At 46.9% G+C, this 26,879-nt stretch overlaps 1 protein-coding gene across 13 annotated transcripts in view; it reads right to left on the bottom strand.

Moving 5' to 3' along the window:
• PHF14 (PHD finger protein 14) overlaps window positions 1-26,879 on the bottom strand; it is a 1,314,486-nt gene that overhangs the window by 1,005,879 nt on the left and 281,728 nt on the right. For all 13 annotated transcript variants that reach the window (XM_078663794.1, XM_078663786.1, XM_078663795.1 and 10 more), the window contains exons 6-8: window positions 16,055-16,166; window positions 10,454-10,591; window positions 6,174-6,320 (exon numbers count right to left, since the gene is read on the bottom strand). In XM_078663794.1, the coding sequence (XP_078519920.1) occupies window positions 6,174-6,320; window positions 10,454-10,591; window positions 16,055-16,166 (397 nt within the window). The remainder of the gene's footprint in view (window positions 1-6,173; window positions 6,321-10,453; window positions 10,592-16,054; window positions 16,167-26,879) is intronic.

Raw genomic sequence — 26,879 nt, forward strand, 5'->3', positions numbered from 1 at the left:
TTGCGGGTTGCTGGGATATCGAGTCCTGAGAGAGAGAAACAAGACCTCCTACATTCTATTACCAAGGTACGGAGCTGACTAAACCCTTAAGAGAATTCTTGATTCAGATTCTTGGCAAAAACCAACTTAACCTAAACTGCAACTTACTTACTCCTTCCCACGTATTAGGCTTAGGTCAGGTACACTGGGGTAGGCGTAGATTAGAAGCACCAGTTGAGTACGTTAGTCAATGTTTTTATGTATGTATATATTTTATCCATTTTAAAGTATCATATGGCTAAGAAACCATATCAATGCTTTTACAGTATTATTTCATAATACTCCTTTTACTGTACGCACTTTACTTTATGATAAGTATTGCAATTGTGGCAATTCATTTCTCTTGCATGAGAAAGAAGACTGCTCAATAAATAACACCTTTTATTGAAAACACCCGTCTCTCTATTTCTCTGCACTCTGGTGAAACTAAGTATGCACAATTGACTGAGTGAAATAACCATCTATTGTTTTCACACGACTCTAGAGATACACTCTTTATTCCGAGGGAGCAAAGTTGTCATGTTATATGGTTGTCAGAAGCTAATCCCTTCTTGTCTATCCAGGGAAGTTAAACTCCTCCTTGTTTACTCGAGAAAGTTTCTAGTGACCTCTGAGCTAGCCTAATATAGTCAATAGAGACCTAGTCGACCTCAGTCCTACGTCTACACTGCTGTTTATATTATTCCAATGAGCAGAGCCTATTGGGAATATAGGAACTACACTACAGAACAGCCGTCCTGTTGAAATGTAATTGTGCTTCCTGGAAGGTGGAGGCTTCGATTAGTCAGTCGTCCAGGTACGGGTAGACAAACACTGTGTTCTTTCTCAGGTGCGCCGCCACCACTGCCATGCATTTCGAAAAAGTCCTGGGTGCAGACTTCAGACCAAACGGAAGTACGGTGTACTGATAGTGGTTGGTGCCGACTAGGAAGCGTAGGAACTTCCGATGTTTCTGTGCAATGGGTACATGGAAGTACGCATCCTGCAGACCTATTGCGCAATGCCAGTCTCCTCGATGCAGCCGAGGATAAATGTGGTGCAAGGACAACATGCGAAACTTCTCCCTGCGGATCCACTTGTTTGCTTGTCGCAAATCCAGAATAGCCTTGAACTCGTGCTTTTCCTTTTTGCGTACCAGAAAGCACCTGGAGTATAGACCCTTTCCCCTTTGAGACAGAGGGACGTCTTCTATCCCCTTTTTTTCTTAATAGGGTATCGGCCTCCGATTGGAGCTCACGCAGCTGGTACTGCAAGCGAACCGGTGGAATAGCTGGAGGAGGGCTGACAAAACGAAGACTTTATCCATTGCAAACAATATTCAGCACCTACTTGTCCGGAGTAATTTTTCTCCACTCTGCTGGGTTATTCTAATGCTTTCCCCTACTGGAGTGGGTAACAGACAAGGGGGAAGTTATCCCTCAGGTCTTCGACCCAGCCGGTCCCTTATTACCCGATGAGGCCTGCTGACCACCTGTGATGCTTCTGGAAGGGCTGCGTCTGATATTGTTGTTGTTGCTGTTGCTGTCCAGCTTGGCAACTCTGCCCTCGCTGGAATCGTTGGGAGGAGTAGCGCCTCTGGAAGGGGCGGAAAGACTTCCACTGGTCCTTTGGTTTCTCCAAACCGACCGCCTTCAGCGTCTCAACTTCTTCCTTCATGCGGGCCATCTCCTCATCCGCATTAGTCCCAAAGAGGGCAAGTTGGCAATACGCTGCTGCGCCTCCAGCTTAAGAGAGGTAAGGCGCAACCAGGAGTGGCGTCTCAAGGTTACTCCATGGCAGTACCCGTGAGCAGCCAGGAGAGAGGCATCTGCAGTCGCGCTGATGACTTGGTTGGAAACCATCATGCCCTCATTCAAGATTTCCTGAAAATCTTCCCTCCTGTCCCTCGGGAGGAGCTCAATGAATTGCTGTAGGGACTCCCACAAGGAGCGGCCATACTGACCCAGCAGTGCTGTCGAACTTGCAGCTTTCATAGAAGTGGCTGCCGTGCTGCAGACATTTCTCCTTGCCGAATCCATGTGACGGCTCTCCTTGTCCGGAGGGACCGTTGACGAAGGAGAAGTAGAGTGTTGCTTCTTTGCCACTGTAACAATAACCGAATCCGGGCAGTATCCGTTCTCAGGAACGCCGGATCTGAATCCGGGGGCCTGTACTTCTTCTGAAGCCGGGATGGAGCAGACTTAACCGAGGCTGGTGTCAGGAACAGCTCCATGGCCGGTTCCTCCAACCCTGGCACCAAAGGCAGCAAAGGGTGAGACAGGTGCTTATGCTGTAGCGTTTCAAAGATGACAGAGGTGGAAGGGGTGGGCACCGTCAGTGCTATCCCCAACTACGCAGCTCCCCTCAACAGCACGTCCTGAAACGTCACAATGTCATCCACTGGCGACACCCTCGTTGGAGGAGAGTCAGACAAAGTAGGCGAATACCTCCTGTCACTGGAAGAGTCAGTGTATCTGGTATGCCTGGACCGCGACCTCTCCCTACGACGACTACGTCATGACCTGTTGGAAGATCTACGTTCACTGCGAGAGCGATGCCTCTCCCTTGATCGGGACCTCGGTTTCCTGGGTCTCACCAGACCCACCGGCACCGGCTGTTGCGGAAGAAGAGGCGGCTGAGCCGGAATCAAAGGCCTCGGTTGTAGAGGCTGAGGAGGAGGCGGTGGAGGAGGAGGTGGAGGAGGAGGAGGCGGAGGAGGAGGAGGTAGAGGAGGTAGTTGTTGTGGTGGAGTAGGTGTCCTAGGCCTTGAGGGCGAGTAGGTCCTCGAGTAATCAGAGTCCGGAGATCTAAGTACTCTCCTCTTCTTACGAGCAGGTCTCGGAGAGGATGCTCTGGAGGTAGACTCTCCTGGGGAGGAAGGCCGGCACTGCCGAAACCGGGAACTCTCTGATGAAGAGACGCTCACCACACTAGACCCCGTCCGGGGAGTAGACTTCCTCTTCGACATCGACTTTTCCTTCCTCGACGTCGATCGTCTTGACGTCGATCTTCGTCTCCTCGACGTTGATCTTCGTGCCGACGTTGAAGGCAAACGGCGGTGTCGCCTCGACGGCAAGCGCCTGCCTCTTCAGGGCTCAGCACGACGACGACGGTGTGTTGACGCCGGTGAAGTCCTCGACATCGACCTCGTCCGAGCTCTCGATGTTGCTTCGACCCAGAGCCCTGGGTCGACGGGGAACAGATAGTAGTCATACCTCTCGACACGGACGTCGAAGCCCTCGGCGTCGACCTGGACCGGTGCCGTTTCCAGGCCTGTTCTTGACTGGGAAGCCCCCCAGAAGCTGATGCACAGGCAGAGGATGAAGATAGAGTCCCTCCATGCCCAGAGGTCCCACCTGCTTCCTGATGTCTCCTCTGCTCCACGCCTTGGAGACGGATCTTCTCCCTGTCACGCAGGGTCCTCCTGGAGAAAGAATGGCAAATATCACAGGAGTCAGGTACATGAGTAGCAGGCAGACCGAGTATGCACACTCTGTGGGGGTCTGACTTGGCCTTCTTCCTACAACACTCAGGGCACTTGTCGAATAAAGCTGGCATTTCGACAAGATAGAGGTAGTAAAACTGGTCAAAAAAAACAGCAACTGTAAGAGGAAGACACCAGACATCGAGTGAAAAACAATTCTCACTGAAAAATATCCAGAAATTGAAGATATACCCAAAAAGGTAGAGCTCAATGCTCCAGGGTCCTGCTAGCAGGAGCCGGAAAAAAACCTGAAAGTAACTTGCCTTTGGCTGTGCATCATGGGATACCGAGGGTCTCTGGAGGGTTCCTTAAAGGCACGGTATCCCTTTTCCATACACATAATGCCAGCCTATGAGGCTGGTCTGTCCAACCCTTCCTCTTTATCATGCAAAGGATTTTTGTGAAGGGGAGTTTCTATTTGTGTGGTGAAACTCTGTAAAATGTGTAAAATGTAATGATATTATTTGGCTATCCTTTTCACTTCAGGATGAAGTGCTGGCCAATGTAGGCTTGTTAATGTCAGGCTGCATTATTTGTCTTTTATTTTCTCTTAAGTGTCTATGCAGGACTGCAGAAGAAGACGACTTAAGAGACTATTTTGATTGCTCCAGGCTCTCTGCACATGGGCGGGACTATTCAGAGATTATGACTATACACAGAGATCCCCTACTACAGAACCGAAGATTTCTGAGGCTACATACAACGCGGACAAACCCGGCAGCCCAAAGGAGGGAAAGGACGCCCGGGTCCCAACGCCACGGCCCTGCTTGCGGGTCGTGGCCCAAGGCAAGTGTCACTAAGGAGGTCATTCTGGTGGCGGTGGTGGGGTGGCACAGGGAGTTAGACCACTAGTGGTTCTTACCGTCATTTCTCCTATGACACCTTCACTCCCCAATGACCCATTCCCTTTGCCCTGCACAACGCTTGGTGGTGGTGGCACGATGAGTCCAGAGAAGGACAAGTTTGAGCTAATCACGGTATTTTTCTTTGTGCTTCCTTTTCCCTTCTTTGGAACACGTGCGAGGAAACAAGACCCACAGAAAGCTGGACGTCAAGCCCAAGGACGGTTCTGGGAGGAGGGGGAAGCAGACCCCTACCAGAGTTTAGCCATTGTGCTGCGTTCGCTAATTCCAGTTATTTTGTTCTTTTGAAAAACACGTCCGGTATATGGGAACTTGTAAAACCTAATTTCGACCCCAGACGTCACTGCAATAAAAAAAAACATTGTTGAAAACTACGTATTGTCTGCGTCCACTGTTTATACACATCCACCTGGTCCTCGAGCCACCTACAGGGACCATCAAAAAGATTACTGACATATAGGTAACTATCCATGACTTGCCCGACAAGGTGACTGTTGACATCAAGAAAGCATCGACATGGACTTCAACGAAGAGACTGCTATTAATGGTGGCTCATCTGCTGACCGGATTATACCTCTGGATGATGCTATAGAGGGAAAGTCATGGGTTACACACCACTTTTGCAGTTTAAGAGTCAGAAAGGTGGTTGTCTGTATCAAGAGTAGTGGACTGTTGGTTTTTTGTAGCAGATTTCACTGGCACCTCCTTGGCGATTACCCCAGGCACATCCAATGGTTTATTTTTTGTACCTTTTTTCCTGAACTTCTGGTGGGGGCACATCTTGAAGAATCCTCCCTTGAGACGGAATCCCTTTTGTGCTCTTGTAAAAATAAAGCCTGCCATGGAGGGTGTTACAGGTATCGCATCTGGATGCCTAATGTTTTGGATCAGGGCAGTAAATACATTTAAGACACAGAGAATCTGCACAAAATTTTTTTTTTACAAACTGAACAGGCCTTAAAGAGGCAAACACACTCACTTTGCTGGCGTGGGTGCAATCGAGACTGGGATGACTTGCAGGCAATTCCAAAAATGAGAAATCCTGATGTTCTGATGTGACTCAAATTGACAGGGTAGAGTCACTGTAAGTGTAGTACAAAATATGAGTTGTGGTGTCATTTTGTGGGAGCGAGAGTGTTAAGGTGCATTCATCGCATTATTCACTGTTGTTGTGGTTTTCAATGAGGTGAACATGCCACTATACAGAAACACTCTTCCGGGGCATGTGACAATTTTACCAATCTTTATTGTGGTTTTAAATTACTGGAGGTTTACAGCCTGATTGGTGGACTCATTTGATAATATCACTCTATGAACAAGCCAATACTGGAGAATAAAACGACTTAAAGGCAGTTAAACCCGTTTGCTGCTTCGAACGTTCAGCGCCAGTGCTGAACGTTCGAAGAAACGGGTGCGGCCGCATCGGCCGTGCGCAGCACCAGGGAGGTAGCTCGTGCGACGTCCAACGGCTGATGGCAGCAGCGAAGGGGTTAATGTAGAAAGATGTGGGGCTTACTAAAATGGGAAAGATGTAAACTACAATTAAAAAAAATGCACTTGATAGATGTATGTAGATCACTCGGTTTCAAATGTACCACAACAACCAACAGACATGTCTAAAACTTTATTGTGCGCATCCCTTTATTTGTCTCATCTTACAAATGTTATTTGGATCTGGCATTTCATGCCAGTTTGATTTAAATAAAACTAACATTTCTACAACAATAAACATATTTGAATTTGAGTCACAAGCTGAGCTTTTACTTAACCCTGATTATTATAAACATAGAATAAGCCTCATATCATACCTGTGCTTCAGGTGTTAGAGTTTTCTCTCTCTCCAGCATGGACATCTTGCAATAAGACTGTAAAGCCAAGTAGTTCTTCCGCTTCCACTTTCTGTCAAATCGGTCCGCATGTTGTTTACAATAGGCAAAAAAAGGATCGGCTATATCCTAATACAAGGGTATAGAGAATATCGAGAGGCATGGTTAGCACCATTGATATTTTCAAGTTGGATGATTCTATCTTTCGTACACCAAAATGCCATAATTATGTTGATTGTTTTAGGTAATTGTATTTTACAACAATTATTTTCCAAACAAGCATGCTCACAAATATCAGAAGTGATAATGCATTCCTTTAGGACACACTTAATCAACTGCATACATTCAAAACGTATTATAACATGCAAGAACAAGATAGTGAGTCAAGGCAAAAATGATCAAAAATGTACTAAAGTGAGTAAATGGTATAAAGAGCATGTGCAATGTCATACCCTTTTCAGGGGCCAAAGGGCAAGCCGGGACAACTGGGCCTCAACCCTGGAATCGTATGCCTCGAATATGCCGCAGTAAGCCCTATTATAGCTCTGAAAACTGAGCTAAGTACAACCCCTTCAGCAATTGCTCAATGGTAGCGATGACTCACTTCTGGTCTAGGCAGCTCCTCCTTATCTGGGATAAGGTATTACTGTGATTATGGGGGAGGTGCAGATCTCCCCAATGAAGGGTGATGTGCTGTCAGCAGATGTTAGCTGTTGCGGCGTTCGCCTAATAGATGGGGATCCTACATTCCTGTTTTGGCACAATCCATTGTGATGATCTGCAGCTGTTGACAGGAGCGATGGTCCCAGATGAAGGCTTGATCATGGTGTGAACAGTTCAGCCTGTGTGGGCTGAATCTTGGGCATGAAGTGGCCACGCATGTGCCGATTCTCTGGCCGTGGTGCAGCGAGGCACAAGCAGTCTTTGGCTTACAGAGCGGCCATGCACTGGCCACTCTTCTAATGGCGAAACAGACTCACACTGGCTGATCTTCAGTTGACCACACTGCTACACAGGAAGTGCATTTTGACTCAGGATCCCAGCCCCCACGTGTAACTAAGTGATCACAGTCTGTGTCTTCACGTTTTCCACTACGAACTGCAGATGACAGACTGCAGGCCAGTAGGCACTGGTGTCCACAGATCACTCGCCACAGTCTTCTTCCTCTGAAAACCCCAAAGACATCTGGAACATGCTGCACCTTGCTCCTGCTGGACAGACACCATTTGTGTTGGCATGCTTCTTCTCTCTCTAAGCAGCAAGGCAAGATCCTAGGTGAATCAAGTCATGTATAAATCTCTTCCAGAAAGAGGTCGGACTTATGTGATATCCTCTCTCCTCCAGCAAGCTGGCTGATGGGCAGACATCAGCTCTGGTTGCACAGCAGTCCTGCAAGTATCCCCTCAGTGCACTATGTTCCTTGGACTTAAAGGACTTGGGAATAGAACAAGTGGGGTAGCCGGGTCCCACGTTTAAACAGCAAAATCAGACAGGAGATGTATATCCACTGTCTGTACCTTCATAATTGGTTTGTGGTGGTTCTCCTTTTAGGTATCTTTTGAAGAATGATCTCCAGACACAGCTTTTGAGTTGAGAGATATGCCTCATAGCAGTTTTTTGATCATGGAAAGACAAAAGTTGGTACTCACCTAAACCACGGTCAACGAAGACATAAATTGAGAGTTCCCATGTGTCTGAATGCTTGAGTGACCAGGAGGATGCAGGAAACAAGGAGATAATGCGTAAGATCAGGACAATCTCAAGCCCCTTCCTAAAGCATCTGAACCATATCCTGAATGTCCTGGCTCCTCTGAGTTAGAGACAAGGCTCAGCGATATGCTGTTTCTAGTACTTCTCCTAAGAACAAAAGACAATGAGAGGGCACTAGGTGAGACTTGGGCATGTTGATGTAAGTCGAAAAGCACATTAGATGTTTCCTGCAGGTTGTACAACACCATCTGCAATGTTCTGGCAATAAGCAGCCAGTCGCCCAGGTATGGGAATAGAGACCCCCGAACATCTCAGATTAGCCACATCCACTAACATCCCATTTGTGAAAACTCGAGGTGCCAATGTTAGTCATAATGAGAGGACTGCAAACTCTTATTGTGTGGCTCCCACCAATCAATGGTGGTACCTCCTCTGCGGTTAAAGGATCAGTATGAGAAATACACCTCCTGCAACCTGAGGGACAACATCCAATCTTTCACAAAATAACCTGGGATTGGGAAAGCATCTTGAAACCTTCATTGCACAAGAGCAAGCTTGAGACCCTAAGATCAGATAAAAACAACCATCCTTTTTTGGGACAAGGAAGAATCTATTCTAGCACCCCTGTCTGGGTATCTAACTATGGGACCAACTCTACTTCTACTTACAGCTGCAGGATCCACAGATAATATCTAACTGCAGGGACTAAGAGTGATCAGGGTAAGCTTTCTAAAAGGATAGAGCATACTCTTCTCGAAGGGAAAGATAAAGTGGCTTTCCAGGTGGCCCAGAGGAAGAGGAGGATGAAGGTTGCTGGGCTTGGCAACTCATTTCCTTGCCTCTATACTGGTGAAGCAACTGATTCGGTTGGGTGGACCTTCACATGTTGAAAACTCCAGAGAAGCTGTGAAACTAATGAAATTGTCCATAGTCTCTGGTAGGAGAATGAAGACCAATGAGCTCTAGGAATCCCTGTGTCTTCCTAAATCTCTCTCCAAGTCACCATCAACTTTATTCCCAAAGAGCAGTGTCTTATCAAATGGCATGTACATCAACGTCACTTGAACATTGCAGGAAAATCTAGTCAACCTTAATAAGGCATGCCAGTGCTGGGCTACCGAAGAGCCTATGGCTTTAGCCATAGAGTTTACTGATCCAGGCTCATATAATGATGTACCAAGAGGTGTCCTGGTCATCTTTTAATACTTCGGCAAATTTGTGTCCGAGGGGGACTGGCAGATTTTGCACTACCATGGCCACCATGTTTCAAAAAGCATGGGTGTATCTGCCCATCAGACAGGTGAAACTCAATGACAGAGGGATCACCTCCCTGCTAACAATAATGTTGATACCTGCAGCTTTTTCAATTACCTATCTTGTGGGGGTTCAAGATAAGCTCCAAGATTGTTTGGTGCATGAAGACAATTAAACCACAAGGCTTTCTGGTGACGGATGAACGAAAAGAAATGATGCGTCTACAGGTGCAGGTTGTACCTTTAGGCTATTAAGCTGTTTATGTCTGGCCTCACTGTGAGCTAATCCCTGGTTACCCTCAGAGGGTCTAGAGATGCTTCATTAAATGGGGTAAAAGGATTCGACAGCGGAAGCTGGTCCAACAAGATGTTAAATCTCAACTCCACTATATGCTAAGATAATACCAACACCTACGCCACCTTCCTTAAAACAACATGGAACAGTGCTACCTCCGGAGTAACAAAGCCTGAGGGGCACTGCATCACAGTCTAAGTTGATATGTCCAGGCCTCTGGCATTTTAGTAAGGCAAGGTAGCCATCTGCATCCAGAAAAACAGGGTGGTAACAAGTCCACTAATTCCCGATCCAATGAGTACTCCACTGAAGGAGAGTATGGGGAGGTGATCCATACTCCGGAATCTCAAACAATGTTGAAGAGTGTGTCATACGATCTACTTCTCCTCTCGTTGTTAGGTTCCTTCTTATTCTTGGAGGAATAAAAGAAGGAGGAACAGGAACTCAACTTCGAGATGATCCCGACCATAAACTGCATTAAGCCTGACACTGGCCATGCACACAAAACATAAAAATCTTGGTCTGATGCTCTTTGATGGTTTTCTAGTGCGCAAGGCAGTACTTGTCACACAACCAGGAATCATGCTTTGACACCAAGCACCAAAGGCACACATCAGGAGAATCAGAGAATGACATTTCTTGACTGTAATTACAACAAGGTTTGGAGAGACATCGATACCTACTGCTCAGAAAAAGTTTGGCATTTTTTATAGAATATCCTAACAGAAACATAAAAAAAATCACAGAAAGCAGCTTTGGATCCATGTCGGAGGGTGCATAAAAAGGGGAGCTCATATTGTGGACCGGGGTGGCACTATAGGGTTCCAGTGATGTCACAAATGTGCAGTTTCTAGTGCTGAGATGATGCGAGCACCACCTACTAGTGCAGGAGAGCTATGAAAGGTTTCCAGGTCAAGTCTGATACCTGGGAATGTTCAATAGGTGAGGAGCCTGCAGGGAGAAGAATCCAGCATAAATGTATTTACAAGATTCCCAAACCTAACCTCCTCAGCAGCTGCTTCAGACAGAAGTCCTTCCCTCTGAGCACATGTCACATGGAAATAGGCTCTGCACATTCCAGCATCACAGCTAATGCAGACACCTGTTCTTGCAAAACGTGGATCTTCGCAGAAAGTACACTCCTGAAAAAAACAATTGAAATATATACAGGATACATGCATGCTTAGATTTCAAGATAAATACACAAGCAAGCTTATACAAACCGATGTATATTGTAACTCATCATGTTCACAAGACTTCTACCGAATACCCCCCCCCCGCCAAATACACCTAAAACATATAATAAAATACAAAGCAGACAGATGACATCAGCACGCAAAAGCTCTTTTAGATGGAGACCTTGAAGACAAACGGTCTCAGAAAAGGTAAGAAAAACCAGAAAAAATATGCTATATTTGATTTAGCCTCTATGCTTATAACCAAGAACTCAACAAGCAATCAAGAGAATGTGCCGAGAGGGTTCTTCCAGGTATAACATTCCACCTGTATTTCAGGTCCCTATATCACAATAACATTCATCAGAGCAATAACAGTGAACAGAACAAACAATGATTAAACAAGCATTTACAATGCAATGGTTTTGCCTTTGTTAAAGTTAGAGCTATTGGCATTGCTCTTGACACTCTGAAGCTCCACTCTGAAGCTCCACTCTGAAGCTCCACTCTGAAGCTCCACTCTGAAGCTCCACTCTGCACTCTGAAGCTCCACTCTGCACTCTGAAGCTCCACTCTGCACTCTGAAGCTGCACTCTGAAGCTCCACTCTGCACTCTGAAGCTCCACTCTGCACTCTGAAGCTCCACTCTGAAGCTCCACTCTGAAGCTCCACTCTGAAGCTCCACTCTGAAGCTCCACTCTGCACTCTGAATCTGCACTCTGAAGCTCCACTCTGCACTCTGAAGCTCCACTCTGCACTCTGAATCTGCACTCTGAAGCTCCACTCTGCACTCTGAAGCTCCACTCTGCACTCTGAAGCTCCACTCTGCACTCTGAAGCTCCACTCTGCACTCTGAAGCTCCACTCTGCACTCTGAAGCTCCACTCTGCACTCTGAAGCTCCACTCTGCACTCTGCACTCTGAAGCTCCACTCTGAAGCTCCACTCTGCACTCTGAAGCTCCACTCTGCACTCTGAAGCTCCACTCTGCACTCTGAAGCTCCACTCTGCACTCTGAAGCTCCACTCTGCACTCTGAAGCTCCACTCTGAAGCTCCACTCTGAAGCTCCACTCTGAAGCTCCACTCTGAAGCTCCACTCTGCACTCTGAAGCTCCACTCTGCACTCTGAAGCTCCACTCTGCACTCTGAAGCTCCACTCTGCACTCTGAAGCTCCACTCTGAAGCTCCACTCTGCACTCTGAAGCTCCACTCTGAAGCTCCACTCTGCACTCTGAAGCTCCACTCTGAAGCTCCACTCTGCACTCTGAAGCTCCACTCTGAAGCTCCACTCTGCACTCTGAAGCTCCACTCTGAAGCTCCACTCTGCACTCTGAAGCTCCACTCTGAAGCTCCACTCTGCACTCTGAAGCTCCACTCTGAAGCTCCACTCTGCACTCTGAAGCTCCACTCTGAAGCTCCACTCTGCACTCTGAAGCTCCACTCTGAAGCTCCACTCTGCACTCTGAAGCTCCACTCTGAAGCTCCACTCTGAAGCTCCACTCTGAAGCGCCACTCTGAAGCGCCACTCTGAAGCGCCACTCTGAAGCGCCACTCTGAAGCGCCACTCTGAAGCGCCACTCTGAATCTGCAGCTCCACTCTGAATCTGCAGCTCCACTCTGAATCTGCAGCTCCACTCTGAATCTGCAGCTCCACTCTGAATCTGCAGCTCCACTCTGAATCTGCAGCTCCACTCTGAATCTGCAGCTCCACTCTGAATCTGCAGCTCCACTCTGAATCTGCAGCTCCACTCTGCACTCTGAAGCTCCACTCTGAAGCTCCACTCTGAAGCTCCACTCTGAAGCTCCACTCTGAAGCTCCACTCTGAAGCTCCACTCTGAAGCTCCACTCTGAAGCTCCACTCTGAAGCTCCACTCTGAAGCTCCACTCTGAAGCTCCACTCTGAAGCTCCACTCTGAAGCTCCACTCTGAAGCTCCACTCTGAAGCTCCACTCTGCACTCTGAAGCTCCACTCTGCACTCTGAAGCTCCACTCTGCACTCTGAAGCTCCACTCTGAAGCTCCACTCTGCACTCTGAAGCTCCACTCTGAAGCTCCACTCTGCACTCTGAAGCTCCACTCTGAAGCTCCACTCTGCACTCTGAAGCTCCACTCTGCACTCTGAAGCTCCACTCTGAAGCTCCACTCTGAAGCTCCACTCTGAAGCTCCACTCTGAAGCTCCACTCTGAAGCTCCACTCTGAAGCTCCACTCTGAAGCTCCACTCTGAAGCTCCACTCTGAAGCTCCACTCTGAAGCTCCACTCTGAAGCTCCACTCTGAAGCTCCACTCTGCACTCTGAAGCTCCACTCTGCACTCTGAAGCTCCACTCTGCACTCTGAAGCTCCACTCTGAAGCTCCACTCTGCACTCTGAAGCTCCACTCTGAAGCTCCACTCTGCACTCTGAAGCTCCACTCTGAAGCTCCACTCTGCACTCTGAAGCTCCACTCTGAAGCTCCACTTTGCACTCTGAAGCTCCACTCTGAATCTGCAGCTCCACTCTGAATCTGCAGCTCCACTCTGAATCTGCAGCTCCACTCTGAATCTGCAGCTCCACTCTGAATCTGCAGCTCCACTCTGAATCTGCAGCTCCACTCTGAAGCTCCACTCTGAAGCTCCACTCTGAAGCTCCACTCTGAAGCTCCACTCTGAAGCTCCACTCTGAAGCTCCACTCTGCACTCTGAAGCTCCACTCTGCACTCTGAAGCTCCACTCTGCACTCTGAAGCTCCACTCTGCACTCTGAAGCTCCACTCTGCACTCTGAAGCTCCACTCTGCACTCTGAAGCTCCACTCTGCACTCTGAAGCTCCACTCTGAAGCTCCACTCTGCACTCTGAAGCTCCACTCTGAAGCTCCACTCTGAAGCTCCACTCTGAAGCTCCACTCTGAAGCTCCACTCTGAAGCTCCACTCTGAAGCTCCACTCTGAAGCTCCACTCTGAAGCTCCACTCTGAAGCTCCACTCTGCACTCTGAAGCTCCACTCTGCACTCTGAAGCTCCACTCTGCACTCTGAAGCTCCACTCTGCACTCTGAAGCTCCACTCTGAAGCTCCACTCTGCACTCTGAAGCTCCACTCTGAAGCTCCACTCTGAAGCTCCACTCTGAAGCTCCACTCTGAAGCTCCACTCTGAAGCTCCACTCTGCACTCTGAAGCTCCACTCTGCACTCTGAAGCTCCACTCTGCACTCTGAAGCTCCACTCTGAAGCTCCACTCTGGCTGAACATAACAGTCTGCAGTTTCACACGTTACATTTGTGTTAGCTGCATTACGTCATAATTTATTGTCAAAGGCTGGTTCAAATATGTTCTTTCAATGTTTCAAGCTGTTTTCAAGCGTTCACGCTTTAGTCAGCCCACTACCGAGCAGACTGACCCGGACCCAGCCCAGTCCATCCAGGGCTTTCAGTGGCATTCATCACAGTGTCTCACCGGAAGGCGGGCATCAGAGAGAAGCGGGAGGGGGCGGGAAAGGGGGAGGAGAGAGCTGACGACGGCCGGCCGGAGCAGAAGACGGGCACCAAAACAAGCGGGAGGGGGCGGGAAAGGGGGAGAGCCACACTACAGAACTCATCAGGATTTCGCCTGCGCGAAAAAGATGCGCAGAGCGCATCTTTTCGCCAGGCAAAACCTAAAAAAGGTTTACTCTTTGTAACTTGTATTGATTGCTCTTTGCAAGTTTGGAAACAGGAATATGTTGGAAGAAATTACACTAGTAGAGTAGTAAAGATATAGCGCTTCCAGCTTCAAATCATTTACAATTGGTCCACATTCATGCTCAAGGCCAGGGAACATGCTCTCATGAATCCCAGGGGAGAGGCAGACACAGAGGGTTGTCAATGCTAGTTACTCTGGATCGCACAATTGGCGACACTGAAGTTGAGAGCAATCAGATGATTCAGGCCTAGCAAGTTTTTCAAAACAGTAATATTGCAAACAAGGCTGAGCACATTAACACTTTCTATCCAAATATATATATATTTTTTTATGCTAGTGTCATTTCTTTTTTTAAATAAGCTCTCCCGTAGTTAAGGAAGACTAATCATGTAGTTAATGCCATGTTCTGGATGGTATCCCAGTGCTTACATTGGGTGCCTCTATTTTCTAACCTGTTAGTTAACGTTCTCAGACCGTGGACCTTTTAATGAACGCATCTGCCAGTCGCCTCAAATGAGAACAAGTTAATAGGAAACAGCTAAATAACTAAGCACTTAGGAGCATGCATGTTACTAGGCTCCTGCATTGGTTTTTACATTCACGGACTGGACCAATTTAAGGACAATATTCTCTTCCACATTTCTTTTGTTTCTTGAGGTGTGAATGTGGAACATATTTTAGACTCTCACATTGATATGAGGCTCTCTCTAAATGTGCTGTATATAAAACCTTTAAAATGAAAAAAAAAATGAAATAAACAGCATTACAATCTTTCACTGATTTCAATCGCTAGAGTCCTGAGGTCAAGTGGGGCTGGAGGTTATCTTTCTAATTAGTATTCCTATTTTTTTTTTAACACAAATGAATGTTTTTCTTTCAATGGAATGTATATTCCACCTACCGAATTGCTTGCGCCATTTTGCCGTTTACTCTGGAATATTCGGGTGAAGGCATCAATTACAACTTGGGCACTCATGCAACCATGAGCCCCACTTCAGCTCTCCCGTCTGTCTTTCGAATTTAATTATACCCATCATTTTTTTATGCATAATTTCAATAGTTTCCTATTTCCATTGGCCAAAATTCCTGACTGCTCGTGGTACAGTCTATTTGTTTCGTAGCAACAGGTAAGAGTGGTGGGATATGACTCAATTACAAACTTTCCACTTGCATCCTTGAGGAAAGGAGCGCAAAAGTAATGCTCTTTCATTGTGTTTCTTTGCGTTTAAGGTCCGCCTTAGTGCTTGCCCATCCTTTCTTACATCCCAGTAGTGATGATTTAGGTAATTAATTTCAGTCTGTATCTTGAGGTCAATAAACACGATTTATTTCATAACAAATAAGTAATTAAATACACCTATCGACCAACTTGATGGAGTGCACTCTTGCCTATATGTTGTATGCACAGTATATAAGAAGATTCTGTAAGTCATCTCCTCTAGGATGAGAATCCTAACAATAGTTTACTACGCTTTTTAGAATAATAAAACAAGTATGGCTAGTGTTGGATTTCGATGAAATTTTTTATGACTTAAGAGGTAAGCCAGGAAGTCTTTTAATCCAGTGAATCAATAGATGTCAGAATCATAAATTCTTGCGCTAAGATGGATATTATAGAGAACACAGGGTTGTAGAATCCCAGCCGCCACACACAAAACACATATAAAAAGGTATCTTAGTGGCATGAAAAGGGACTTCTAACTAAACATTGCTACTCGAGATATTACAAAAAATGCACACTTCAAAATAAATGCTGGATGACAATGTTTGCCTCTTACCTTGGCACCATACTTTGAATAATTCATTTCTGTGAGAGTCACAGGACGCAGTTTATCGATATCCCCAAATGCAACTCCAGGAACATAGAGGGCACAAACTATATGGACCCATCTGTAACAGCAAATAAAATAACTGAATTAAACATATTAAATATAAACAAAAATACCTTTTTTTTAAAATAAATTTGAATTAGAATTGCATATTGTGCCACATGCTATTTTTATGCATCAACAACCTTGGGAAGGGCACCGAGGATCTTAAACACTAGTTTACGGCTGATACTCGGTTTACTGGTTTGTTCAGGTTATCTGCCTTTATTTATGTAGGGGCATGGTGAGATGAATGGAAGTAGGGAAGAATGTGCCTATATCCAAAAGTCTCTTTTGACCCAGGGCAACAGAAAATAATACTCCTTACTTTAAGAGGGGTGCATTCAAAACTCTGTAGAACACTATGTCGGAGAATTTGGTAAAGTAAAAGTCTCTTCTTGGGCCTAATTAACAAAACTGAGGACCATAAAGTAGGAAATCTGCACAAGTCAGAAAAGGGAGCAGTTCTAAGGCAAGAGAATAAAAGTGGTGCGATCTCAAATCTCTATTCGAAGCTAGGAAAAAGTACCCTCGTAAGGAATTTGGTTAATTGGGCATCTGGTGTCGCAATCAAAAAGGAAACTAAGGATTTTTAAGACTACGTTCTCTCATGTACACACCAGAATGTCTTGCTTTTCTTAACAGTCTACTCCTAATTGCTTTGCCATTCTGTCCTTATCAAGAACTGATCCTCACATTGTGGCCATGCCCTTGTGCCCGAATCGACCAGGCACGCTTTCCCTTACTTTTCTCTGTATTTTACCATCTTATTTTGCAGAAAGGGATTTTGGTCTGTCCTTGAAGATTATGACTGCATAACTAATTACATTAGCCTGTGCAGTGACAAACCACACTTCGATCCAGACAAGTCTATTTCATGAAGAGAAACTCTGCTGATAAATGGCTCGGGTGCAATAGAGAAAACTATGTTTTACTTTGATCGTATATCTAAGCTCATAAAGAAATTACCTGTACCACTTTGTTTACTGAAAAGTTATCTCTTCAAAGAAATTAACTAGGTATCCATCTATAACTTCATTCAGGTTTTCCACTGCCGCAAGATACTCAAGTAAAAGTATAGGGCAAACAAGAAAGAAGCCAAGAACTCTGAACTTGCAGTTGCTATGTATAACAAGAAAATTAAACTTGTATACATGAAACAACTAGCCAAACAACAATCCATATACTAAATAAAGCATGTCAAAGATCTCTGCCAGGATAAATAAAAATATGTGTAATAAGAAAAATGAAGATGAGTGGATACAGGAATAAAGAGCTATAGGAAAAACAAAAACCTCCCCATAGAGAAGCACTGAAAAAGGCATGCAGTGTTATCAAATTAGTTCTCACTTTAGACATGCGGTCAGCAGCACACTGGCAGGTCGGAATTTTGCCAATACAATTAAAAGATGATTATGTTACTTACCCTGTAAGTATCTGTTTGTTGCATAGAATACTGTAATTTCACCACCATCTTGGGATGGTGAGAAAACCTATCAGGGCTAGGGTAGTGCCTCTTCCCACAGGAAGCAGTCACTAGAGGGTGTAGACACCATAAAGGTACGTAGCCCATTGGCTACTTCTTGTTTCCCCTTGTAACTCCCCTACATTCAGTATTTAGGTGGTACCACGTGACCTGAACATCAGATTCGATGAACAAGAGAAGACCAGGACAAAGACCTGCTGCACGAAAACTGAAGCCCTGCGGCAGAAGAAACAAGCATTTACAATGCAACGGTCTCGCCTTTGCAAAAGTTAGAGCTATTGGCATTGTAAAGCCCCCCACACACAAACACACAGAGCCCCCCCACACACAAACACACAGAGCCCCCCCCACACACAAACACACAGAGCCCCCCCCACACACAAACACACAGAGCCCCCTCCACGCACACACACAGCCCCCCACACACAGAGAGCCCCCCCACACACAGAGAGCCCCCCCACACACACAGAGCCCCCCACACACACAGAGCCCCCCACACACACAGAGCCCCCCACACACACAGAGAGCCCCCCACACACAGAGAGCCCCCCACACACACAGAGAGCCCCCCACACACACAGAGAGCCCCCCACACACACAGAGAGCCCCCCACACACACAGAGAGCCCCCCACACACACAGAGAGCCCCACACACAGAGAGCCCCACACACAGAGAGCCCCACACACAGAGAGCCCCACACACAGAGAGCCCCACACACAGAGAGCCCCACACACAGAGAGCCCCACACACAGAGAGCCCCACACACAGAGAGCCCCACACAGAGAGAATTTCTAACGGGTAGGTATATCTGGCAGGAAAGAACATTGGGGGGCATGCAACCTGGCCTGATCAGAACGGGCTTAAATCATCAAAAGCTTTAAATCACTACCGAAGACCGGTAGGTGCAGGTGCAAGAACAGAGCATAGGGGCTCCTGCAGGAACAGGGCACGGAGCTCCTGCAGGAATAGGGCACAGGGGCTCCTGCAGGAACAGGGCACGGGGCTCCTGCAGGAACAGGGCACGGGGCTCCTGCAGGAACAGGGCACGGGGCTCCTGCAGGAACTGGGCACGGGGCTCCTGCAGGAACTGGGCACGGGGCTCCTGCAGGAATTGGGCACGGGGCTCCTGCAGGAACAGGGCACGGGTGCTCCTGCAGGAACAGGGCACGGGTGCTCCTGCAGGAACAGGGCACGGGTGCTCCTGCAGGAACAGGGCACGGGTGCTCCTGCAGGAAAAGGGCATAGGAGCTCCTGCAGGAACAGGGCACGGGGCTCCTGCAGGGATAGGGCACCGGGGCTCCTGCAGGGACAGGGCACCGGGGCTCCTGCAGGGACAGGGCATGGGGGCACCTGAAGAAACGCGGGGGCAGCGGAAGCGGCAGGAACTCTAGAGGACGCCTGAATGAATCATAAGCAGTCTCCTGGAGGGGCCATGGGGAGACGCATGCAGGAACCACAGGGAAGTACCTCGAGGAAACACTGGGGCACATACAAGAAGTCAGGAACCATAAAGGACAACAACAGGGACCGCAGGGGGCACCTTCAGGAACCACCAGGGATGGAGTGGGTGCCTGCAGGAGTCGAAATAAATCACTGGAATATACCTGAAGCCGCCATATGGAGACACCGGAAAGAACCACCTGGGAGCTATATCTGCACCGTTCGTTAGATGGACATGTCTGGGGCTGTAAAGAATGAAATCTACCGAACGATCTGTGTGCCGACACCATCTGCTCCACCTCTAAATGATTTCCAAAGACAGCACTGCGCAACAGGCACAATATCCCACCCGGCTAGCTCACCGTGACTCCAACTTCCTCCGACCGTCGTGCTGTTCACAGATGGATCTTGGCGGCACGGGTTATGTAATGTTATGAGGCAGATGCGGAGCCCGACATCTTAGGATGTTCTGGGCTACTCGAGGGCGGACAGATTATGTAAGTGTGCTAAATACATTAACCCAATGCGTTCTCTTAAAGGGACCTGGACTGTATCCTTTCGGCAATAGACAGGTAACCAGGGGCGTAGCTTTGTCAGAAAGATTAGCGAGGTGTGAACTTCAGCTACAACCAGTGCAGAAGGGGAGTTTAAGAGGCGATGAAAAGGAGAGGAGGGCATATTATAAGGGGGTACTTAAAACATTATCTTGAAAAATAACAACAATTTAAGGCATTTAAAACATAGACGAGAGAGTGCGTGTGCATCTGTTTTTGGATGTATTTATGTAATAATTCCAGACATACTCCTCATCACACCCAACTGAAAAAAACTGTACCGACTATTAACTAGAAAATTGACAGCCCCCCCACCACCCATAAAGCTAAGCCCCTGCAGATCACTGCTGCAGGTGTGCTAAATCTCTGGCATATTACGAGGGTTGGAAGCTGTCACTTGCAGATTACACACACACAGGTCGGTTCACTCAGCGCTGTTCATTCTCACGGTGTCAGACGTAACAGCGGCGGCCGCCATCTTGGATCCGCAAATGGCTCGCGCCTCCTCTGACCGGTAAATTCAAAAATTCCGCTCAACCGACAGGCTCCCCGCTTCCTCCACACCTTAGCTGCTCGTGGTGTAAAATTGACAGCCCCCCCACCACCCATAAAGCTAAGCCCCTGCAGATCACTGCTGCAGGTGCGCTAAATCTCTGGCATATTACGAGGGTTGGAAGCTGTCACTTGCAGATTACACACACAGGTCGGTTCACTCTGCGCTGTTCATTCTCACGGTGTCAGACGTAACAGCGGCGGCCGCCATCTTGGATCCGCAAATGGCTCGCTCCTCCTCTGACCGGTAAATTCAAAAATTCCGCTCAACCGGCAGGCTCCCCGCTTTCTCCACACCTCAGCCCGCTCGTGGTGTCTCGCCCTGCATGGCCGGTCCGAGTCCTCGCACCGCCGGACCCGTTCGGAGGGTCCCGGCAGGAAACTTGAGCCTCCGCCTCCGGGGATGCACAGCAGTGCTCCGGCGGTGGGTGCCGCCTCTTTAGGTAGCCGTGGGGTGCGGGAAGAAGATGAACAACGACGAGTGGGAGATATGTATGTGCTTAAACCCCCAGGTATTGAAGCGCTTGCTTCTTCCAGTTGGCTGTGTGCAGTGAGCCTGCAGAGAGCATCGAGACTCGTAAGGAGCCGCCAGCCGCGCTAGAGGGCCCACCACTCCCTTACCTTCAGAAGCCTTGTGCATGCAGGTATCTCGTGCACAGTGCCACGCTGGGCCAGGCCTTTTGGCACAATGAGGATCATGGGGCCACGAGAGCCCCTTTCATTTCCCATCATGTTTCTCCGAGGCCAAGCAGAAATGCCTCGGAGAAACGCAGACTCATTTTGGGATTCGGGGGAGTGTTTTTCTTTCTCTCCTCTTCCCATTGACTGGAAGGTAAAATTTCAGCCAAAGGGAAGAGGAGAGAAAGAAAAGAGAAAGAAAGTTAAAAAAACACCCCCCGAACCCCAAAAAGACGGGGCTTAAAGGGAGTGACGCACCTCTCCTCCAATGGCTGGCCTCTGTTTAGGAAGCCAGCCAATGGAGAAGAGGGGCGGGTTCAAGCCCCACTCTGGAAAACATCAGTTTTCTCCCAGCGAGACTACGCAAGCGCAGCCTTCGCTAGGCGAAACCTAAAAAGGCGCCATACCCTCCCAGCTGCTCCAAGGACTCGGCAATTGCAGCTGCTGTGTCGCCCTGAAACCTAAAAGCAATACAAGAACCCCAGAGCATCTTCAGCCTTCAAGAAATCACAATGAAGCTCCCTTGGAGGTATACCTCCCTTGCACACAGCAGGCACCGATCACGTGAAGTCCGGTTTGACCACGTGCCACTCCCAGACGACCTCAACGCATCACTGAAGCGAGAAAAGGTACAACAGCTCTGGAGGGTCAGTTCTGCCTCCCAACCAAGTTTGGAGGTACCTGTGTACCAATACCTGGGGTACTGGACCCCCAAAGGCAAACAGAGAAGAAGAGTCCACTCCAGACTCCCGAAGCACCAGAAGCAAGCACCCATCGAAGGACGTCGAGTCACCTGAGACCCACTTCCTGAGTGGCAGAGCTGTCCCGAGATCGCCTCACCAAGTTTCCAGCTCCTGACCGAGAGGACCTCAAGGCGCACAGCTTCTGGCTGACTTGTTTGCGCTGCACCCGGCCCCGCCACTGACCAACAAGCCCTGCTCTCCAAGCCCTTGCAACCTCCTCCCTCTGAGGAGACGCACGTACTATTTGAAAGTTCCTCTGTGCAGTGCTTTTCCAAGTGGGCGCCTTTGTCTTTGCGCACCAGCTTCCAAGACCTCAGCACCTCTGGCTGATCCTGGGCACTCGCAAACTTCTCCTGCCGGAACTGTAGACCTGGGCCCACCATTGAGCTAAAACGAGATGGTGAACTTCGTGAAAGCATTGCCTGAATTCCTATGCATTTTTCCCTCCCATTGTTTCCAATGGTGCTTAAATGCGTATAGAAGTGATATATATTTCGAACTTTGAAAAATCATAACTCCGAAAGTACTTACCTTAGAACTGTGTTTATGGACTTAAAAATAATATAAAAATTGACATTATTTTACAAATTTATTCTTAAGTGTATGTCTCATTTACTGCCCCTGTGAGTACAACAAATTCTTAACACTACATTCTGATAAGCCCAATTGCTCAGCCACACTACCACAAAAAGAGTTTGTATTATCTACTTTTACCTCTACCTCCCTTTTGAGGATTTCTCGTACTCTCTATATAGTGTACTTCATTTTCATAAACTGTACAGAGAGGCGTTTCCTACATTGGTGGATCGGCGGTGGGTTACACAGCATTGCATTTGCAGGACCACTTTGACAATAGGTTACCACACAAGTAAATCCAGAAATTGTCTCTAGATAGTTTAATTTTTCATGGTATATTTTTTCTAAATTTCTAAAATTAACTGCTAGGGCCTTGGTTCAGTCCCTGAAACTAAGTGGTTAGAAATTTTAAAATCTGAGCTTTAGTTAGGACAAAAGTATTCAGTGACAGTTATTTTTTGAACTTCCTAAAAAGGTCCCAACTTTAGTAAAATAATGCCTGATTTCGATAGCCAGGCTCAGGAGCTCTATCTGACTCCTTGCATGGACCCAAACTATACTCAATGCAGGGGCATCTGTAAGGGCTATGGAATCAAGACAGGCAATAGTCCAAAAAAGGATCATCTCAGACAGCCAACTGCTCAGTTTGAGAAAGATTATCCAAAACTAGTAGCCCAGTCTGAGGATGAAGATAATACCAATGATGATGATGCTGATAATGGACATGAGTCAGTCCCCTCAAGCACAGCTTAGATCCCTTTAGATAAGAACTCATGCTGGAAAGATTGACCAGGAGACTGAACTTAGAGGCTCAGCTCCTGGATCAAGAAAGGCAAATAAAAGAGATGAGCCAATGACATATCTCTGGTAGCGGGATGAAAGTAATCAGGAAGATTGGAAGTTCCTATGACTGAAAACTACCCAAAGGGATTGTCCCTCACTATTCAGAAGGTGATGACATCACCAAATAGTTTTCTGTATTTGAGAGAGTCTGTGTAGGGAGAATAGTAGCTAGACCAAATTGAGCTTCTCTCTTGTGGGAATTATTCTCAGGGAAATGCAGGGATAGACTCCTAACACTCCCTGAAAAAGATGCGGAGTCTAATGACCTCATGAAGGGTACCCTGAATGAGAGCTTTGGACTCACCACTGAAGATTAGAGAATAAGATTTAGGGAGGCTCGAAAAACCCAGTAATTCCTGGGTGGAATCCGTTGATTTTTCAGTAAAAACACTAGATGGTTGGTCAACAGGTAACAATGTGCAAGACTATGAAGGGTATTACAATGTAAACATGAAAGAGCATCTTTTGAGTAACTGTTACAATGACAAGTTACATCAGCATCTGGTAGACCTAGGTCCACTTTCTCCTCTAGAGTTGGGGCAGAAGGCAGATCACTTGGCCAAAACAATAGTGCCCAGAACTACCACTGGTGTGGTAGGCCTCAAGAAAGAGGGAAAAAGAGTCCCCCAAGGGAAAGATGGTGATCAGAAAGGGAAACACAAACATGAGTCTTCTTCAGGCCCTCAAAAACCTGCCTAAAAGGGTGGCCCCAGAAATTCATCACAGCCCAATGGAGGGTGCCAGGGTAAAAACATGTGCTCCCAAAAAGGTTTGTGTCATGACTGTAGAGCCCTAGGACACCCGAACTGGAGACCCTGGCAGTAAAAACAAAATGCTTCTAGTTCATCTGCAGTAAATGCAGTAGCCAATCTCCAGATGGTATCTCAGGTGAGCACTTACCATGTCAGAGTGCTCACTGGGGCGACTCTAGTAGGGGATGTGGACTTAGCCACCTCAGCTGTCTGGCCCACTAACATGCAAAAATACAGACAGCACCCTATTATTAATGGTGTTAGGGTGTAAGCCATGAGAGACCCTGATGCCAGCATCAAGTGAGCAACTGGTGTCCTCAGAACAGTATCTGACTGGAAGGACCGGTCCAGTCACCAATGCGAACAATGTGGAAAAAACCTATCCCTTGGCAATGATGTCCTTCGACTGGGGAGGGATTGCTGCAATAAAGGAAGTAGCAGTATCTTCATTAATACCATTTGATTGTTTGCTTGGCAATGATTTGGAGACCTCAGCCTGGACTGAGGCAGAACTGAGAATCCATGCAAAAATGCTTGGAATACCACACTGAGGGTGTGTAAAAACCAAAGCAGAGCCCAGTGTGAAAAAAGAGATTCTGGTGTCTGGAAGAATGGCCCAGCCGTACAAAACAAAAGGCAAGCAGACTGGGGAACCAACTGCAAATCAGACACCAAACACTTCTCCTCAGGTGGAAGAAGAGTTAGCCCCAGAAGGAACTGAGCTTCAGGAGCTGGAGACTTACAAGGCTTAGCCAAGGATCAAGAAATAGAGAGATCAAGAACCTCTCACTGACCTCCTGTCCAACAACCCAAAAGATGGGTCAGTGGAAGGAGAGGTCTTGTCAGACACCCGCACTGCTCAGCAGCAGAGTGATTCCAGGCAAGTCCTAAATCAGTTTGCTGAGCTCTTCTTTTTGTTCCCTGGTCAAACTAGGACTGGCCGCCCTAAGGCACCATTCCTGTGGGACTCCGATCGGTCACTCTGTGTATGCTCTTATAAATACTTTTAATTATTTTAATCAATTCCATTGATGTGCACAACTTCTTGAAGTTTCAATAGCGTCAGTACCCAAATATTCAGAAACAGACTGGGTGTTAATAGAGGGATATCCTGCATTTTCCTGCTCTATGTTTTTAAATTTATATAGTACATATTCACAGTATTTTAAAGCCTGTTTTACCTTGTGACATTCTGCCCTGCCTCCCATCTCCTCAGTCTGCCACGACTTTTATGATTGTGCAGAGGGACCTGGGATGTGTCTTTTTGACTGCATAACTGTGCCCCGACTTCCGCCATTTTGGATGGCTTGTGTGCAGCTGTGCGCGTCATTTGGTGAACACGCAGAGGACGGACACCCAAAAGGCACCATTCCTGCGGGACCTACATCAGTCGCTCCAAGTATGCTTTAAAAAAAAAGTTTAATTGTTTGAATCAGTTCCACTGACATCCGCAACTTTACGATTATTCAATATTGTCAGTACACAAATATTCAGAAACAGACTGAGTTAATGGAGGGAATATCCTGTATTTCCTGCTCTATGTTTTTCAATTTATATAGCACATATTCGCTGTATTTTAATGCTGCTTTTACTTGTGACATTCTGCCCTTCCTCCCAGCTCCTCGGTCTGCCACGGACACCTGCCTCTTTTTTGACTTCCAGAACTGTATTCTCTTCTCACCTGCTGACAGCTCTTCATACAAAATGCACAGAGGTTTGCTTTTCCTCGCTTCATCCCTCAGTTCTTAACGCTACCCGTAAACACTGTGGTTACTCTTGGGAGTCCAAAAACCCCCTGATAATAATTCCATTGTCTCCCACTCAGCGGCTAAAGAGAGGAATGCCTCAGAAAGAGGTGCTGTGATTAAAAAACGTTTCCGTTTTTATAGCATAAATTGTCGCTCACTTAAGTCACCAACAGAACATACATGACTTTCTCGTAGATAATGCCCCTGATGCCATGTTCCTGACAAACATGTTTGCATGAAGTGTCCAAGCCAGATATTATGTTTGCGCTACCATACAATTACTGTATAGCAAGAAGGGACTGCAAGGACAACAAGCATTAAAAATGCAATAGGTCTCGCCTTTCATTAAGTTAAAGCCATTTGCTTTGCTATACAATACCATTAGCAAAGCAAATGGCTTTAACTTAATCAAAGGCGAGACCTATTGCATTTTCAATGCTTGTTTTTAAAAAAAAGATGAGCCGCATCTAAAAAAAAAGTGGTGAGGTCGCCATTAAAGTGAAAGCACAGTGTGGGGTGCTTTTACCAAAAAAAGCATTGGTTTGTCAAGTGAAAGCGAAAAAATATTTAAAAAAAAAAATATGCGGCCACTTCCAGGCAGCAAATAGTAAACTAAAGGCACGGCCACCACTGCATCAGCGTGCCGTGCTATGAAAAAATAAATAAAGCGTTGATGGAAGAGGTGTCCTGCCTGCAACAGCAAGCAGGATAAAAACATTTAACCAAATCAGTGCTCAGAGGCTGTAATTAAAGTATACCAAGTAGCACATGTAACAGGTGGTCTTCTGATGGGAAGTTACAAAATGAGACAAGGCTGTACTAAGGAGGGACTACTAAGCCCATTAACCAATGAAAAGCCACAGTTTCCAAAGGACAATGACAAGCTAATGAAAAATATGTGCTGAGAGTGGGCAGAGCTTTATGGTTTGAATACAGCATGCTTCTACCTAATAAACCGAGCACTGTGTCATTAAAGTGCTGTTAATAGTCTTAAAAGGATCACAAGTGAAACTCTTTGATGGGCACTGCAGCTGAAAATATCCTTTATAGAGGCCATCGCAAACTGAGGGGAAACATGTTTAAAAGCATTCCTCTGGCAGTTGTGTGTTTATGTGCATTTTAATCGTGCAACCTGATGTAGCACACCATGTACAGTGCCTTTAGAGGAGCTGTTTGTTGAATGTGCAGCGTACTGTGCCCTTCAAAAACACCAACGCAGGGTAAACACTGCTCATGGGAGTGTTCGGTACAATAGAACTAAGTGCAGGCCGAGGACCCCCCCAGTGAGTGGAGTGTGGGATGCCCATTCTCAGACTGCCCCCTTCAGTTTATTATGATGGTGTATGTGCTAACTGGAAGGAA

Source organism: Lissotriton helveticus, chromosome 10, assembly GCF_964261635.1.
Source record: "Lissotriton helveticus chromosome 10, aLisHel1.1, whole genome shotgun sequence".
Lineage (NCBI taxonomy): Eukaryota > Metazoa > Chordata > Amphibia > Caudata > Salamandridae > Lissotriton > Lissotriton helveticus.